General features: G+C 43.3%; 1 protein-coding gene across 5 annotated transcripts in view; it reads right to left on the minus strand.

Annotated features, from left to right (window-relative positions):
* Positions 1-19,338, minus strand: part of ANO1 (anoctamin 1) — a 77,348-nt gene that overhangs the window by 25,694 nt on the left and 32,316 nt on the right. For 3 of the 5 annotated variants that reach the window (XM_035552129.1, XM_035552128.1, XM_035552127.1), the window contains exons 1-8: positions 17,471-17,590; positions 14,047-14,373; positions 11,944-12,042; positions 10,679-10,830; positions 9,347-9,401; positions 6,903-6,954; positions 3,758-3,813; positions 2,042-2,083 (exon numbers count right to left, since the gene is read on the minus strand). In XM_035552129.1, coding sequence (XP_035408022.1) covers positions 2,042-2,083; positions 3,758-3,813; positions 6,903-6,954; positions 9,347-9,401; positions 10,679-10,830; positions 11,944-12,042; positions 14,047-14,373; positions 17,471-17,578 — 891 coding nt within the window. In that variant the 5' untranslated portion in view covers positions 17,579-17,590. Of the gene's footprint in view, positions 1-2,041; positions 2,084-3,757; positions 3,814-4,311; positions 4,378-6,902; positions 6,955-9,346; positions 9,402-10,678; positions 10,831-11,943; positions 12,043-14,046; positions 14,374-17,470; positions 17,650-19,338 lie in introns of those variants that run through there. The other 2 variants (XM_035552125.2, XM_035552126.1) reach the window with 2 other exon arrangements.

Consider the following 19,338-nt stretch of genomic DNA (forward strand, 5'->3'; position numbering starts at 1 on the left):
AGACCAGGTCTGCAATTCTTCTGCCAATTTATCAATACAAACCTTCCAAGCTAAACGGCTGTACCGCACCTTCAAATCATTCAGACATACAGCCTTCCTTCTACAGGAATATGATGTCAAAAATACAGGTGGACTACGGATCTTCCCCTCCTCGCCCAAAATAATTCATCTTTATTAGTTTCCTTACAACCGCAAGGGCAGAAACTGAAACCTGAAAGGCAGGCTTTTATTAAATATCAACATTCTCGCAAGTGTGATTTGAATTCTGTTCTAGGTTTCTTTCAACCATGTTTCCAAAAATTTAAGGTCAGCTGCCTCTGCCTGGGAAACATGCAATGATTCAGATACCTCAACATCCACGTACATGAGCAGAGGCTTTTCCTTTTATTATCTGGAAACAAGATAATTCTTCGGTGAGATAAACTGGTCAAGCCTATCAGAAAACAATAAACTGAGGAGATTTTGCATCAGTGTCATTTTTCACTTCTGTACGGCACTTCAAACAAAATTTGCATTTATAGTACAAATGAATTATTTCATTTATCCTGACATTTATCAGCCTGTTATTCAAAGCACAGCTTCAAAGACATGATAATAGAAGATCAGTTTGCTAGTCCTAAATATTTACTTCATTTCTATGCTTCAAATTTTATTCTGTTGCAAAAAAGGCACAGCCTGGCCTAGCACTGGATTAGATTAAAGAAAACTTCAAGAAACCAGAAGAGACATGCCAAAGCACACCAAAGGATTATTTGAAGGAACTGGAAGCTGAAGCAAAGGTAAACATTTCAAAACAGACAGTGGACTTGTGAAATAAGTGCATTTGTGAGGTTAGTAGTAAAGATGATAATCCAGATGCTTTACAAAATGTGGACTTTCATCCTGTTTTTGTTTGAGAGATGTATTGCTCAATGATGACATGACAACCATGTGGTATTTTTAACACCAATCAATGGGGGTGGATGGGTGGGAGGGAGGAAATCAACAGCAGCTGTCCCTTGGTGAGCCACTTGCACATCAAGGCCCAGCAGACCTCTAATTTTGGGTACCTATTTTCATATGGCCACCCATGAGGGCTTGAGATCTGCTTCTCCCATGCCCTGAGCCACACTTTTCCACAGAATCTTTCTGGGGACGTGATCATGAAACAAGTCAGAAAGGCAAAGGCAGGGTGGTGGTGCTGCTGGTCTGGAAGCCCAACGTATGTGGCACCAAATTCAGAAACTCCTCCTGGAAGTGGGGAGGTTATGAGTGGACTTAAGCTCTCATCTGCCACACTGAAAATGAGAATTTGCTTTAGAGAAGTGTGGTATGCAGCACTTCCATTCTGAATTTAAGAATCTGACATTTCTGCACAGTGTAGAAAAATTTGCATTTTCTGATGAGAGGTATTCCCTCAGAATTGTTCCTAAACAAATGCCTTTGAGTATACAGACACTAAAAACAACTTAAGCCACAGACTTATGTGGAAAGTGATACAGGGCATTAGCATACAACCATAAGACAATCTCTGGCTGAACTCCATAGTAAAGCTTAGATGCAAATGAGAATTTATCAGGAATGGCCATTCTTTACCCCTTCCAATAGCCATCACCTTCACACTCATATTTTGGGTGGTCCCCTCCTCCGTCCAGAGCAGCAGCACATTAATTCACCAGAGACTGCAATGCTTTTTGCACAGGTCGCTGTGGCATGAAGCAGGGTTTGTTTCAGGTATGCATATCAGAAGATGGCTGAGCATATTCTCATCAGTGCAGGCCTGACATTACATCACCCCAACTTTAGGAGCCATGTCTAAATGCTGTCAATACTTGCCAACACAGCAAGTAATGCATTACCACCAAGCTGGTACTTTATACATAGCCACATCGTGCTCTGCATTCAGGCAGATTGAAACGTTAGGAAGTATTCATGTACTTCTACTGCATGGCATTTTCATAGTATTTTGTGTGAAATCCTGGCAATGCCCAGAAGTCACCCAGTGGTGACTTCAGGCTGTGACTCTGGCAAGAACCTGTTAAACCCCGTTATATCCACTTACTTTTCTGTCATTGGGTTCGACGTTTTCACCTTCATAATCACCCTTTAAAAAAAGAAAACTTGTGTCATTCGGAGAGTCGCACCCAGAGCTGCTATGCCTCCTGCAATGCCCGTGTATCCTGCTCACTTAATGCATCGAAAACAGAAATGCAATCTGTAAAATAATGCTGTATTTTAGGAGTTCATTTGTCATAGCACACTTTGTCTCATTGTTGGGCACATTAAGAAAGAGTAATGATGTCTGTCACCAGGGAAAAAGGAATGAATAAGTGATAAAGGTGGCCTAAAAATGTCAAGGGAAAGGATGTGGTATTTCCATGGTGTTTGGGGTTCATCTCAGTCCACTTGACAGAGGAGAGAGCAGCTGAGAGAGCTGATCTCTATCCAGACTCTCCAAACACTCAGGGCTGATTAGATCTGAGGTTTTAATATGGAGCTATTTTTAAATACGATAAAGGAGTAAATGAAGACAACTAATAAATTACTTACAACAGAGCCTATCAGTACCTGTCTAAAGATGTGAGGCCAGTACATGCAGAGAAGTTTATTTAACCTTTTTGGATTTCTAAGTGATATCACTGTAGCTTGCAAGTGCCTGATGTTTGTGATAAGCATCAGGCAGATGACGAGCCTGTTGTGATCACTGTTACTCAGAAATAAAACACTCAAGACAAAATGAGCAGGGCAGAAAACTAAGATGGCACACTTCATCTGCACATTTCCCATGGGGAAATCTGCACTGGGCTCAGTACTCTCTGGATGCTTACACAGCCAGCACATCACGAGCAGTATTTCTGCAATGTCCCCTTGACATCTGCCAGGCCTTTTTTGCAAGGCTCTGGCTGAGGGTGTGTGTTTGTCAGTTCTAGCTGTGCTGTGAACCCCCATGTTAAGGTGACACCAGCACACAGCTGTTGCATGCCTCCCACTCAGGGAATCACAGGATGGCTGAGGTTGGCAGGGACCTCTGGGGGTCACTGATCTAAATCCCCTGCTCAAGCAGGGACACCCAGAGCAGGGTGCCCAGGACCATGTCCAGGCGGCTTTTGAAGATCTCCAAGGAGGAGATGCCATCACCTCTCTGGACAACCTGTGCAACTGCTCTGTCATCCACAGGGCATAGCAGTGCTCCCTGGTGTTCAGACAGAACCTCCTGTGTCCCACTTTGTGCCCGCTGCCTCTGGTCCTGGCACTGGGCACCGCTGAAAAGAGCCTGGTTCTGCCTTCTTTGCACCCTCCCTTCAGGTATTTATAGACATTAATAAGATCCCTCTGTGCCTTTTCCTCTGCAGGCTGAACAGTCCCAGTTCCCTCAGCCTCTCCTGAGGGGAATGCCAGAGAGGTTTAGATCTGGGAGTGAGCCCCTTGGTGCCCCACGAATACATATGCATCTCAGCAATGATGCCAGAGACCTTGGGAGCAGGCCAGAAAATAACAGAACCATTCCATTTCCCAAGCCACCAAAGCAACTCCTCTAATATCATTTTAAGACATCATCTATGATCATCAGAAGTAGGACAGAGGTGGAGAATTCATTAAAAGTGACCACAGTGATGGAAACAACCTGCAGAGGTTACTATAGTCATCCATCCTACAAGCGAGCAGGAAGTCAGGGTCCTGAGCACTGATGTTTGGGATGATGCCATTAATACATAACACAACAAGGACTGCTTGTGTCAGACAGTAGACATGTAAAATATATTCCAAGATCACTTACATCATGCAAAGGATATGCAGCACTGTAAACTCCATTGGCAAGCAGGCTGGTGATCCCTTGAAAAATAAAGACATAATAGTTATTTACAATTTCAAGGCCAGACAGTCTCACTTCATCATCCTTCCTGGAGGTTTCCCTCAAAATAACAGTCATCTGCTCAGATAATGATTTTTCTGTCATCTCATTCCTTTTCATGTACTTTCATTTTTAATCATATAGGTTATTAAACATAACTCATTTTATGAAACGGAAAACTGCAGAGAGCAAGAAGAAGTCATATATATTTGAGAATCAAGAATTAAAAGCCAATGACTTGAAATTAGTCATTATAATAAACTGCATTTTCTGAAAAGTCAGTTTGATTTAAGGGCAAGCCTGCAGATTTGAAAGTCTGTAGCAGAAGGCTCGATCACAAGAAGAATACAACTGGAATTGATGGCATACGGGAACACGCACACGCACTCGCCATACACACAGAGTTTTGAATTTAGATTTCAGATTGATTAGAGAAATTGTAGGGAAAGCCTTTGCAAAGACCTTGGCGTAATACTTACCATATTTACCACATTTTCGTCTTTTATTTAAAAGGGTAGTTTCCTTCTTTCTTCCCTCTCCTTTCCCTGTTTACACATCCGTTTATTAGTTACATGCATGAGCCTGAAAGCAGTTAATGCTTCATCTACACACTGTATGTGGCACATGGGACTCTGAGGTCCTGCCCTCTCAGGTGCAGTTCCGCTCCTTCACCAGAGCCAGAGCACAGCAGCGACAGAAGGATGGGAGAAGGCACAGGGCCAAGGGCACGTCTGTGGTGCACCTCTCCCAGAAGTCGCCTGGCCAGACCCGGACCTCTGAGGGCTGTAGGGCACAGCCTCTCACACGCTGCTGCCTCTGCTGGCATTCATATAGCTACTCCCAGTGATGGAGCAGTACCCGTGTCTGAACATGTTCTCTGTGAAGATAGGTTGGTGATCCGACTAACTGGTTTGGGGTATGGAGTCACAGCCTGTTCAGGTCAGTCGGTGCAAAGTCAAGCAGTTCTCTTTGTGCAAGGCTAACTAAAAAAAAAAAATCTGGCATTGTGGAGAATTTCAAAGGACTTCAAACAAAGAAAAATGATGTGCTACAGTGTGCTCCATGCTGCCTGTCTGTTCATTGCTACCACAAGTGCGGGACAGCGAGCATGAACCAGGAAGCAGATCACTGCAGGTTCAGGAGATATTTTCAATTGTTCTTGAAAGAACAATTTTTCAAGCTCACTAATATTTTCAAGTTCACTCATGTTTTTACTGAGCACCTGCTGCAGGAACTGCTCCAGCAGTGCTCGGTATGCTGTATCATTATTTTTTCAAAGCGCTATTTAAGATTATACAGTGCTATGAATTTTCTGCAAATATCTCCACACTTCTGGCAGAAACAACTAAGGAACAGATGAATTATTCTTCCAAGGCTGTGCTACCAAATAGCTACATAATATACTTGCACATATCAGCATTTAGCAACTATGATACGTTCACATTTTCACAAATTTGCAAAATAAATAACAAAGACTGCAGTGTTTGCTGTGCTGCTGCCTTTTTCCTGCTGGACAGAAGTGTTGCAGCATTATCTGTGTTTGCTCAAATCCATTTGCAACCTTTGCTGGGTTGTAATCCAGCATTCCAGCACTGTAACACAAAGGACCTGATTGAGTTATGCTGATTATACCCTCGGACATGCCAGTCTAATGACATTTTTATTAGGTATATTTTGTGACCTTGCCAGTCTATGGAAGAAGAACAATCCAGGAATCCTAACACTTTACCTTCCTCTGCCTTTTCAACCCACCTCTAATTTGTTTCCCATTTTTGGACCCCCCCAAAAAATAAAAACAAAAAAGGAAAAAAAAACACAAGTGAGCAACCAACTCTAAGGCAAGAATTCAAACTGAACTATATGATCTTCCCCTTTCAAGAGTGCAAATACATAATTTCCAACAAAAATGATCTGACATCAGACTCAAAAAAGGGTCCTGAAAGTCACAGATGAATTTGGATTTCCCATGCTAAAGGGAAACAGAACTTCTGTTAATATTGGCTGAACACCAAGTAAATTTAGTGTATATAAGGACTCAACAATTGTACATTGTATGTTCTCACTTCAACAGAAAAGTCAAAGCAGGGAAATCATTTCTGGCGTAATTATTCTTCTATTATTTGATGGACTTCTAAATGGCTGATGGGTCAACATTGAACAGAACTACCTGTAATTCAAGTTCTCAGTGTTTTACTTAACTGCTTGTAGACAAATAAATGCTATAACAGATTCCAACAGTTATCAAATGCCTTCTCACATGTTCATGCATTTTTCTCATCCATATATGTTTCTTTTGGTCATCTGAAGGAATTCAGCCTTCCACCTTATATAATTTGGTGTACCAACCACTTCTTACCTTTTGTCCCCCAGTCAAGTATAAACCTCTGCCTCACAATATTCGAATTCATATTTACCTGTATTAAGAATTTAGTTCTTAGAACACCATCCCTAGGGCTGAAATCCTAAAACCACTGGTTGTGGCAGAATAAACTTCACCTGCAGCAGCTGTTTTGAGGACCAAGGGAAGGGTCAGCTTCCAGTGCACACCACAGCCCTTGGCCACGGGGTTAATCTTCCACTTATGATAGTGCTTTGGGCCATCATCAGATAGGAGCATTTCACTTAAGTCATCGAAAAGCCATCCCACGATAAAAATTTGAGGTCACCACTTAAAGGGAACAGAGCAGCCCACAGACTCTCACAGCAGTTTCGGAAGCGCACAGTAATGCTCGCATCCACTGGCGTGAGAGAGAAACCGAACCAATGCAGAGCACATGTTCCCATGGCTTCAGATCATCTACCATCCCTGCCATAAAGGACATAACTAACATCTGAAGGGGCTACATGGTCACCTATCATCTAATTTACAATTGAATCTACATATTCACATTTGAAAAAAAATATGAATAGCTACATTAATTACATTAAATTTCCAAATAAAACAATTATATCCACATACATCAAATCAGAGAGCAGAAGAAAAACCTAAACTCCACATCCAGTTACAGCACGCAATTATTTTCAATACCTGAAAACGATATTGATCTTAAACCTAAATAAAATTCCTTACCCATGCTATATTTTGCTTTGGTACATGTCGTTCTTTTCAATATTTCATAAACCTACAGAAGCAAAGTAAAAGAAAGGAAAGGGTTACTTCGGATATAGCCAGCGAAAAGCATAATCTTTCTGTGCACAGCTCAAACATAAGTATTGGCAAAACCGAGATGCTGATGAAGTCATCATTCTTTAATAAAAGTGGTGGCATTCAGGACAGCAGAGTTAAAGATTTCCTTACACAGCTAGCTGTACAAGACAGGAGGGCTTAGCTCGCTAGCCAGTTACTATGACTGCTGTTGGTTTGAGAGGAAGGGGATCACATTTTAAGCACTTCTGCCACAGAACAGCTGTTCCCCGTCACGTTGACCACCTTCCCTCACCGCCCGCGCTACACCTGGCTGTGCCCTCGCTGCCCACCCTCCGGCCCCGTGGTGCTTGTGTGGCACACGGCAGCTTATCAGAAACCAGGCTAAACAAAACAGCTTGACCTTAAAACTTCAGAGCTTGCACGATCTTGGTGGCAAAACAGGTGTATTTGTTTTACGATTTATTTTCATTTATTGTCAAATAACCTTGCACATTGGCGTGAGGCTGGGACGGCGGCGGAGGGCAACCTCCGGCTTTTCAGCAGGAGCAGAGGCACGTCCTGCCCACTGCCTGACCTGCCTGGGGACCTGTGGCCACTGTCCTGGGGATGTCCAGGGCTGCACACGGCCCAGGAGAGGCAAGCAACACAGCCACTGCCTGCCATGACGGTTTTTGGAGGGCACATGAGGCTGCTCCTCTGCCCGGTGCTGTCTTTCAGCTCCAGCCAGCTGAAGGGCTGTCATGGAGAGATTGCCAGTTATATAACATAGTTTTTATTTTATTTTATTTTAGTAAGTAAAAGGTCCTTGGCTTAGTTTCTATTCATCAAAGCCTCACAGGGAGTGACTGGATTCCTGTTCATTTTGCAGTAGGCGGCAGGGTCAATATTTGCACTGTGGTTTAAAAATACATATGGGAAAGGCAGCAGGGAACTTTAAGAAACAAGAATACAAAGAGAAATGCATGCAGGATAAGATGATGCCGGGCACCGCTCAATATGCCTTTTATTACCAGGTTATTTGCAGGGATTTCAAACAAAGCAACATACTATCAGCAATACTGTTATATGCCCAGCGTTCCTTGAGTGGTTTTAAAAAAACATCCCACACCCCTCTTCCTTCCAGCCTCTGCCCCATTAGCTCTGCTTGCTTCAGCCCATTGCTGCGTTAGCTACCAAGGCTGACCCTCTGGCTCACCTTGTTCTACAGGGTCATTTTGGCTGGCTGCCTTTCTCAGGCATTCTTGTCATGAATTTTAACTCTTCACCTGCTCCCTTAAGTTTCTTACCTGTACCTACAAGGGTTTTTTAACTCTATACATAGACATAACAAGAAAGTCTGCAAACAAAAGCTATGTATTTTTCTCCCCAATCTCAAATGAAATGTGCTATTGCAAATAAAATTTGATTATCATCTTTTCCTTTCCATTTCTGTCCTGCAGTATCTGCCTGCCTTGGTCAGACTCCCTGAGCCCTCGCAACCTGTGCTCAGACAAATCTCTGCACATCAGGCTGCAGGGGCACTGCATCCCGGGGGGCTACACACTGGAATTTTGTGGCAGGAAGGGGAGGTTAGATATCTTACACCCCTTATCACCACAGCAATAAAGGGCAGCTACAACGTGATATAAGCTCTTTTCAAAACCACTTAACATCCAAAAGGCTAACGTTAAATATGAGATAAAAGCATGCTTATGGTCACATTCCAGTGGGCCGATTAGCAGCCCTGAAAGGGGGCAAGGAGTCCGCACTGTACTTTGAAGAAGTGCTGCAACAAATGCTGCATGGCACGGTCCCTCTGACTGCCCTGGATACCGTGTGGGCTTTCCATTTAAATTCCCCTTCAGTGGCTATAGAGGAGACTGCACCTTCTCCCCTTTCTACTTTATGTTCCATGAGTCACAAGGAAATACTCGGATGTAGCTTGCACTATTTTATTCCTGTGTTAGGCTTCATTTCCATAAGGGATCTGCAGAAACTTGTATAGTTACAGCACAAAAATGTATGGTTAGGGAAAGGGAAATGAGACACAGAGGTCCAGGTGGCAGAACCAGTGGCAGAGTCTAAATCTGTTCCTTCCTGGTTATATGGCTACTAGGAAACATGTCCTGCATTCACCTTGAACCAAAAAGAAGATCCAAATTACTGTCTAAAGGTAGCAACCTGTTAGCATCAAATGCTATTCATCATACAAGCTAAAGCTGGAAATGCTTAATTTATTGGTTAAATAATTGATGTCACAGGCGTTCCCTGGCATTTGATACAGACAGACAAACTTGCAGTAGGCTTTTCCCCAAAGCTGGCAAAGGGGCTCTTAACACCAGGACCAAGGCACCATCCACCAAAAATTATTTACATACTGTACTTACTATAGTACTTCTTGTTTTGCTGTCAAAGAAGGAATCTTTGTCAGACAAATCAAATCTGTTAAAAGATTAGAAGGAAGCCCATTAGGTTAAAAAAAAAAAAAAGCCAGTAATTTCCTGTTCTCGCTGACCCCTTCAATGTTATCTTTTCTCCTGGGGATCTCTCATAGCTAACATTAAAGAATAGCTTGTAGAAACCTCTTTAAAAGAAAGTCCAACACAACTCTCACATTTTAAAGAGGCTGTTATATGTTTCACTCGTTTTATATATTTATAGGTTTTTACACAGACACACAAAAGGCTGTTGATGCTCATTAAAGTTGAATTCCTGCCCACTACCGGTCTAAGATTTCTCCTAATAATCTACATTTGGGCTGAACCTGCAAACCTCTAAGAGCACTCTGTGCTGCTTTATTCAGCAAATACCCAGATGGCCTCACTGAAAAAAGCCACCACTGCAAGCAGTGTAAGGCACTTTCAAACACAATCTAAGGACCATCTTTTGGGCTTTCTCTGAGCCATGAGGCTCCTTTTCTGTAGGAACATCCCACATGCAATACCTGTATAAATACAGTTCCTGCAAGTCTAAGAATACATCAAATGTCACATACATTGACTAGCCCCACCATCAGATATGTGAATCTAATACAGAACTCCATTAGCGTTCTGCATCTCTTTATTAAACACAAAAATATACATATCTAGAGTGAAGAAATCCTGCCCTAGGACTGGTATTTGTTCCAGCTGGCACACACATAAACATGGTCTTCAAAGCTTCTCCTCCGGGATACTGGCCAAGGAGGAGCAGCAGCAAAGCAATCCAGGGCAGCCAAAACTTAGGCTGGGCCCCACCTTGTGATTTTTTCCTCCGCCCACGTCTACAGCTATTCTTACCAATCCAAAATCGAAGGCAAAGCTGCCACTGGCTTCATACCATTTACAAGTCAAGACCTGGTTTGCAGTACATGAGTGAGCTGCCCATACCAGATGAATGGAGTTACCCTTACTGTTATCAACCCACATCTCTGCCCAGAAATTTTACTGAGCATTTTATTTTAAATGGAAAAAGACTACTGTAAACCACACTAAGTTTTGTTTGGCAGTCTAAAAGTTTAAGTATATGCTTATATAGATATGTAACATATATCTTAACAAGAGTTAAAATGCACAAGGACTGCACACAGAAAAAAAAAAAGTAAATTTACTGCAAAATGGAAATGTTTTTACAGTAACCACTAACAAAGCATCGGCATTTGTTTTCTTTTCACCTTTCCAGGTGCTATCAGAAAAACCCAAACCTGCTGGCATGGCTGCTGGCCCCACGCAGTCACTTACAAGTGCTGCTTCTCCCTGGAGAAGGGGTAGGAGAGGCGCTTCACTGTCTGCGGCTTGTGTTCGGCCACTTTGGGCTGGATGGGCTCTGTTATCTTCTGGATTACAGAGTTGATCTTTTTCAGAAGCCCATGGGTCTGATTGATCTGATACATCTGAGGGGGCAAACAGAAAGACAGTAAAATGTCATCGCTTTCTGGTTATCCATAGAGAGACTGAACTGTAAAAAATGAATTGAAAAAATGAATACATCTGCCTAAACTGTTGAGGAGCACAGCTTACCTTCTTGAAAACATCTTAGAACACACAGATGGATGGAAAAGTCAAAGCAAGGCAAGAAGAGGAAGCAATATCCTGCAGCTTCCAAGACTTCCCCACCTTCCATATAAATGAAGAATATTCACGATACTTTCCTTCCACAACAGTGAAGTCACTAAGACCATTGCAGTTCTCTTTTGATCTGATTATGCTTCTGATTAAAACTGGTGGTAAGTGAGGCAATAATGGGGACTAATAAAAAATCCAAACCAAACGTATAGTTTTAGTTTTCTACTAAGTGATGCTGAGCTTTGAGACTGTCTCTTGTTCCATTATAGACTTTCTGCTGCAGTCTGCGACATGCACTTAGTATGTTTAAATATTAATTTATCTCTAAGCTATGCTCACTCACCAGGTAGTTATCTATCATGGATGATTTAGAACTTAGCTCATAATGAAAATACACCATGATATCTCCAATGATATTTCAATTATGCTGAGAGGTAATTTATTTTGTGGTAGAGTAGTCCCAACTCCTGCAAACATGACTGATGATGTGTAAGTAGCCACCTAAACCCAGTGAGACTACTGCACACAAAGTATTACATTCACTTTTTAGCAGTCCATCCTTTCAGGTGAGAAAGAAAACTCCAAGATGTACAAGTAAGTTTCATTATCAATTGCAACCTCTTTTAAAACACACCGAGATGATGAGACTCTCTACAAGATCACTCACATCGTGTACAGATAAAGGCAGGAGACAGGAATTTGTGATTTCCATTCCTCCTTCCACTTATTCCTTCTGCTGTCCTAAGCAAGAAAGTTCATGACTCTCTTGCTTTTCCTGTTAAATACAAGGGGAACACCAGCCTCTTTGCTGGGCTGTGCAGATTAAACTATTTTAAAAATGCTTGTGGGAAGAGAAGTCTACGTTTGTAAGGTGCACAAAGATGAGAATGTGTTTAAACCATGCCTTCTGGGAGGGGAGGAAAAAGAAAATTGGGGCTTACCTTCTTTGTGGGCATCTTGAGCTTAAGAAACTCTGCCTCTCGACACAATACATTCCACGGTGCATGTATTTTTACAAATCCAACCCCATGGATTTTTGTCTTCAAAAAAAAAAAAAAGGCAAGAGAAAAGGTTACCAGTGAGAGGAAATTAAATACTTTTCCCTTTGCGTTTCATCCACGTTTAAGGAACAGTCTATTACAGCCAACACTGTAAACCTCATTTGTTTGAGGTGACCAGTTTCTAACAACAGGACAATCACTGGGCACCTCTCTGTGCGGAGCCGATATAAAACGTGACTCAGAAATGCTATTGTCTTCTAGAACAATCACCACTACGTTAAACAGATAAGAAGATAAAAACTGTTTGGGAAATAAAAGCTAATGACTATTCACAAATACAGACTAAGCCAGTTAAATTTGATTCACAGGCACCCAGCCAAAAGCTACAATTTCTTGAGTGCGTTGTAATGTAAGGGTCACAGCTGCAGCATGAAAGGAGAGCAGAGGCTGCAGATGCAGGCATCAACATATATGTTAAAACACCAACCATTTTAATTAGGAAAATTGGTTGGAAAAATTGACCACCACCACCAACATAAATATCAGGGATGACAACAGCAGTATGTGTGGATCCCAGCAGTTACCCCAGCTGCGGTTTGCTCTTGCCCACCCCTGCACCCACGGGTGCCTGCCAGCCCCACCAGAGAAACCACCTCCAAGACCCTGGACAAACGATGTCAAACCAGCAGGGGAGAAGAGAAAGAAACACTAATGAATCTTTCTAATGCTGTTGCTTTGCACATTCAGGCAGTTTTAACAGCTAGCTTTCACTCAGCTATATTCCCTACCTGCCTTCTAGAAATCCATTACTTACTCAGAGGGCATAACTAACTGCCAGCCTTCTAATTAGGCATCGCTTCCAAACCATCCTTGAATTTATTTCACAGAAGAGCATTTAAGTGACTTAATAAACATCATCTGTGAACAAAACCCTTGTTCTTTTTGCAGTTAGTAAGGCCACCTACACAACTCCCAGGCATGCCTGTCAAGCTCCAGTGGCTGCAGGTTTCCCCTTCTCTGATGTGCTGGATATGGAAGCTGCTGTAAACCCCCTTCCCTTTCATCTCTATATGTTTCTGATCTGGTCTGATATCTGGTACTAAGAGATACATGCTCTCCTTCTTCGTGGTGCCCTGGCTTGAATGCCAAGCCTTCTGCTTCGTTTGAAATCATATTACATGTCATGGGAGGGCACCTCCCAGCCCACTCAGGACTTTCAGTACCTAGGAGTTGGCACAGGCAAGTTTCCAGTTCACTACAACAACCTGACAGAAAGCAATCTGTATTTTCACCTGAGGATGGAGAAAAGGAAGATATGTCACGCTGTACCATCACCCTTCCCTAGAATTTGTGACTTGCGTGTGGCAGGTTTATTTATTTATTTAACACTCTGACCACAGGTCTAACTGCTTAACCTCGATTTTTACACCCTGTGAACAAAACCAACATGAACGTTCATCCTCCCTCACAGGAATTTCAGGCTTATTGGTTGGATCAGTTAATTGTAATAGCTTTCTTTGAAATTAATATGGCTGTGGCTATTTCTACTAATCACATACTGGCAGTACTTCAAACACATGATTTTTTTATGTAGTCTAATGGTCTTTTAATAGAATATGCTGTTTTCAGAGTGCAGGTGAAGGGCATTACAAGCTGTACTGTTCACAGCTGAGAATGGAAAGAGCAAAACTGTAGCACAGAGCCACGTGCTTGAACCAGAGCATTTACCAGAACTCCCCACACAAATGTGATTCTCCTGAAGGTTGCACTGAGGTGTAAAAATTTCACTGTCTGCATCAGATACTTCTCATCAGAACCAGAATTACCAGCGGATCCAACCCACTGCATACTGTCAACCCACCGACCTCTGATTAGTGTTTACAGACACCTAAGCCTCGCCTCTAGCTATGGTAACACATCCATAAACTATGTGGCAAAAAGGCACACGCCACAGCGAGCGCTGCCCAAGGCAAGCTCAGTATCTCCCTGGATTCAACCACCAGTCACCCTCCTTATCTTTAGGCATCTGACGCAGCTCCTTACATCCTCGTCATGTTCCAGTTCCAGGCCAGCCTCCACAAGGTTTCCCTCGTACTCCTCCCTCCGAAACCTCTTGTCGTCTTCATGGGAATCCGCAGGGGGTTCACTCTCTCCCATCTCCAGCTGCACGCTCTTCCCAGGAAGCGGGTGGTCCTGCTTAGTGCTTCGTGCACTTGTGTCATTGTGGTGAGTTCTCCTGGCGAGCGCCCTCCCAGACGAGGACTTCTTGTAGTGATAAACTAGGATGTAATCCACCTTTCTCTTGCCGTCTCTGAAGTAAAGTCCATATTTGCAGTCAGCATCTGGATTTTTGGATAGGGAGTTCAATAGCTGGAAGTAGGGAGCAGGGGTGTGGAGAGGAGAGGAATAATTAGCAGAGAGCTGACATGGGGCACCAAGCAGAACACATCCTCATATCAAGCACCCCTCCTTGCTGCCCAGAGCACACAAAGGCCTATCTTCAGATAGCAAGCCTACAGGAGGAGCCCCCACATGCTACTTACACAGAACAATTTTGCAAGTTAACACCTGCAATTTTCCTGATAGCCAGCTGGGATTTCATTGGCCAGAAATAAATAGATAAAATGACTGGGATTTAATCTAATTCCCAGCATGCTAGTTCATAATTTAGCTACTGGGTGGATTTGGTTGTCTCTGTTGAGGGTTAATTGCCACTAAGATCATCTGTCCTTTTCCACCCAGGACATCTGTATTTCGGTTCTGACAAACAGATTAATATCATGTGCAATCACTTCTCACTTCTCTTATCTATCTCTGTGAGTTTGTATCATCTGAGAAAGAGATCATCCCAGATACAGACTGAAGGGAGCCAGCTGGTCACCAAGCGCAGCCAACAATGCACGTGGACTGCAGCCAGGGAAGTGAGTTCGTTGTGACCAAGTTCATCACCTTTCTCCCCGCTTATAAAACCCATGTCACTTTGCAGTCCGCGGGTGGCAAAGGCTTTATTCCTGCTCTGAATTAATGGTGTGCAAATTTGCTCTGCAGTGGTGCAGGACTCTAGAAATCTAAGTCTCAAAACACAACACCATTTTCAAGTATTTTTCTGAAATTTACACAGGACAACTGTAGAAACATACCAAAGTAGTAACAATTATTAATTTCTGCTTGCAACAGCATAATGCTCACACATAATTCTACCCTTGGATCATTTAAAAAGTGAAAACTTACAATTGGCATTAGTTTTCACAAAAATTACTAATCACAGGAGTGGCTTTCCAAGGACCAGGAACATTTTCAAGCTCCTAATTTTACAGAAGAACATTAACCCTCATGCAAGGAAAGGAATCCTGCTCCAAATGACAGCAATCGGCTCTCATTTGCAAATCATACTGGTCAAAATCTGCTTGGGATGTGCACTCCTTTTGCTTGTTTCATCAAGAAAACTGGGAACATAACAGATCTGCAAACAATTGTCTCCAAACCCAACTTCTAAGCCACAGATAAAAAGAGCAGCCCATGAGCTGATCACAGCCAACACACCTGAAACGTCATCCAAACAGCCTCTTACTCGGCAGATACCACTTACTCATTGGAGGGACTGAGCTGTGGAGGGCTGATCAATGTTATTCTGTCCCTCGACCCCAGCTGCATGGAAAAGCTGATTGTGTTTGTGCCACATCGAGACACTGCTGTTTAGTTCTTAAACATAACTGCAGTACAAATCACTAATCACTATTGCTTTCTGATTGCTTCATGATTAATGGCATGCATGCATTAATCCAGATTTTTTTTTTTAAAGCAAGCTGACAGCGTGGTCAGCAACTCAGGTATGCAATCTTCTATAGGAACAGAACAGTAAGAAATAGAAACTAACTAGGTTTCAGGATAGTCTCTTCAAAATATCGCTGTAAACAAGATACAGGAGCACTGGGTTTTCTTTCAAGATAACTAATTGTATTATTTTTTAAAGATTTATTGATCATATCAATTAACTAAACATCACTTGCTGAAAAATTGGGCTGAGCCCATAGATGTCCAGGTAAATGCAGGAAGATAAAATGAGGAAAAGACTCAGACCTCAAGCACTTCCTACCCTCACTGGCCTGACTTTGTGGGGACAGCCAGCAGCAGTCTGTCCACCTGTCTGGGGAGGAATAAATACAGGAGAGAGGCAGGACTGGAGATGGCTCCTGAAGGTGACAGCAGTGAGTGTGCTGGGTGTTTCTGGCTGCTCGGGGCAATCCAGACTGCTCAGCACACCCTGCCCACTGCTCCTTGTGCCCTGGAGCACCCTTCTGGTGGAGGCTGAGGCAAGTGGCACTGAAAATGCCGATTTCACTAGTCTTTGTGCCACCGCCACCAGGAAGGGATCAGGTCACACTGCAGAATCTGAACGAGCTGCTTCCCATTTCTTCAAACTTTGTTGTTGAAAAGCTGCCCGTCCTGGGGACTCGCTGATAATACAGATGAGCCTGCTGCGCTGTGTATATGAATGCCTCAATACATTTACTAATGAAAAGAATAGTTACCTCACACTGTAAAAGGGATGCAGCCAAAGGAATCCAAAGGAGCCTGTTGGTCCTCATTTAAAGAAATAAATAGAGTCTTTTAAGGATGTGGTCTTAATGCTGAAAGGCAGTCAGGAGGCCACATCCTTTCTTGCAGTGCTGCTGCACTGAAGGAGAGAAATGCATTGGCCAAGACCATGCATGACCCGTGCGCCTCTGGTTCCAAGCAAGGTGCAGAAAGGGCATCTCAATTTTAAACCAGCAGAAGGGGTATGTGTGCCCTGACACAATTATTCCACCACACTAAACCCTAATTAAGCACAAGCACAATGAATCAAGCATTGCTTTTTATGGTGCACCTTTCTCTAGCAAGATCTGTTGTATAGCTCACTCCACCTCAATTTCTTCACCTGAATAAACCTATATTTGTGCATTTATGACTTAGCCAACTCCTAATCCTATTGTGTATTCATGTTACTAACTTCCTTTAAAACTGCTGATAAAGATATAAAGAATTTAACCAAGGCACAATTAATAACACTAGAAATCTGTCCAGTGGAAAAACCTCTCTTGTGTGCTACAGACTATTTGTTTAGGGTTACCACTGCTAACAATAGCTTTTGCATGCAGTTTTAGGTACTTTTGTGTTCCGCTTAATACGGGCAAAGAGATTTAAAGGTTACCACAGCCTTACTGCCAGATTACTTACTCTGAGAATAACCAACACCTTTTTAGGCTACAGGTTATAAAAAGGATCCCTTGCTTCCCTTCTGCAGCCCACACACCAAAGCACAAACTCCACCAAATCAGCATGTGCTGTGGCTGACAGCAGTCCTCCTCAGAACCTCGGAAAGGGGAGGGAGAAACCTGCAGAGCCTCCAGGGAAAGGAAACACTTGGAAATAAGGTAAAGAGCAGCATGCCAGCTGTTACACTTTTGTCAAGTCCTCTACTCACTGTGCTTTCATGCTGGTCATATCCTATATCCTCAATAGCTCGGATGTTGATGATGTGGATCCCTTTCTCCTCAGCAGGTAGGCAGGAGTATTTCTTGTTCACCCTCATTCCTGTCTCGTCTGGAGCCTCGCTGAGGTCGTCTGGCAGAAAATCCACCCCATGAAACTCACTGTCTCCGTCTGCAAGGAAAAGGAACAACTTCATCAAGACTCTTTAATCCCAACACTTGCTCCTCCCAGAGCCACCCATGCTGAAACGTATCCTGTTCCTGCCTTCGTCTGCCAATGAGCCTCCATGCGGGGCTCCCACCCCTTGCCTCCGTCTCAGCGAGCCCACAGCCCTGAGCCCTACCTCCTCCTCCTCAGCAGGAGTGCTCCCCCTACACCTTTGCCACAGTGCTGTCCCACAATTAGGTTACCATGCAGCCTCTTCGCCTTGCAAAGATTTGATTTTATCTCTTGGCAGGAGAGGGGAAAAGGGGGAAAAAGAAAAGTAGTCTGAGAATTAGCTGGTGAATAAGGGAGCATGGTGTTTTCCCCCTTTTACAGTAAGCATGTTCTCCTTCAATAAGCAACTTCACTTGTTCATGCTGAAAAAATAAGCGTGCTTCCCCTCAAGTACCTATGTACTGCATAGGATGTGCTGAACCATTCCTATTTAAGGAATCTTAAGGGTATTCTGAATATCAGGTTTCCTCTCTCTTGCCCTGTCAGAGACTCTCTTCCTGCTTAGTATTTAACTATATAGATGGGCTAAAGAATCTCACATAAAAATTTAAGTACAAACTGAGCAACCAGATAATTGATGAAATACAAACCATTGCTTGCATATGTGAATTTATGCATTCAATAGAAGGCAGAGTTTTCTAAGATTTGACTCATTTTAACGCTGAACCAGAATACTGCAGCACTATGCATTTTTTCAAACTGTTTGGGAGCAGAATTTGCTTGTCTGAGGAGTGGAGATAAAGCAGGAATTTTAGAATTTAGCCTTGAGTGGATACTAAATTAACTTTCCCCCTCAAAAAACAAAAACATGCGGAGGAGCACAAGCTAGCAGCTAGACTGCAACAGTCTCGCTGTACCTAGCCCAGTGTTCAGTCTCTGGAACAGGGATCTGCAGGAACTGAACAAATTACACACTGCCCCTGGGCCTTACACAGAATTAGCCTATTAGAAAAACTATTCCCCTCATACCTAGAGCTGCCACTAAGTTTAGGGTGAGGTGAAGACAGACATCACATTTTAACCAGCTATTTCTTAGCCTAAGAGGAATGCTACTCCTCTTCACCAAACCACCCGTCTGGTTTTGGTGGAGCTTCAGGGATGACATAGCAAGGAGAGACAGGGAAGATCTCATGCCCCAGCAAGCTTGCAGATGACACAGAACTGAGGAGAAGGGTTGGTAAGCTGGAATGTAGGGCTGCCACTTAGCAGGGTCTCGACAGGCTGGAGAAATGGGCTTAGAGCAGCCTTATGAAGCTCAACAAAGTCAACTGGGAAGCCCTGTGCTTGGACAGGCCAGTCCCATGCAAGGAGCTGAGTGGATGAAAAGTGGCTCTGCAGACTTGGCGGTCAAGTACAAAGTGAGTCATCAGACCTTCAGTGGAGAGGCATAACTGCAGACTGGACTGCATTAGTAGGACAGCAAAGCCAGCAAGGCGAGGTAAGTGATTTTCCCGTTTGGCACCTGTCAGACCACAGGTGGAGTGCTGTGCCCAGTTTTGGCTTCCCAGCACAAGGACATTGACAAGCTTGAGCGAGTCCAGTAGAAGGCCACCAAGGTGGTCAGGGGGCTCAAGCCCTTAATATATGAGGAGAGGCACGTATGCAGCCCAAAGAAGAGAAGGTAAGGGATGGGGCCCCACT

Source organism: Cygnus atratus, chromosome 5 (assembly GCF_013377495.2).
Source record: "Cygnus atratus isolate AKBS03 ecotype Queensland, Australia chromosome 5, CAtr_DNAZoo_HiC_assembly, whole genome shotgun sequence".
NCBI classification, from domain to species: Eukaryota; Metazoa; Chordata; class Aves; order Anseriformes; family Anatidae; genus Cygnus; species Cygnus atratus.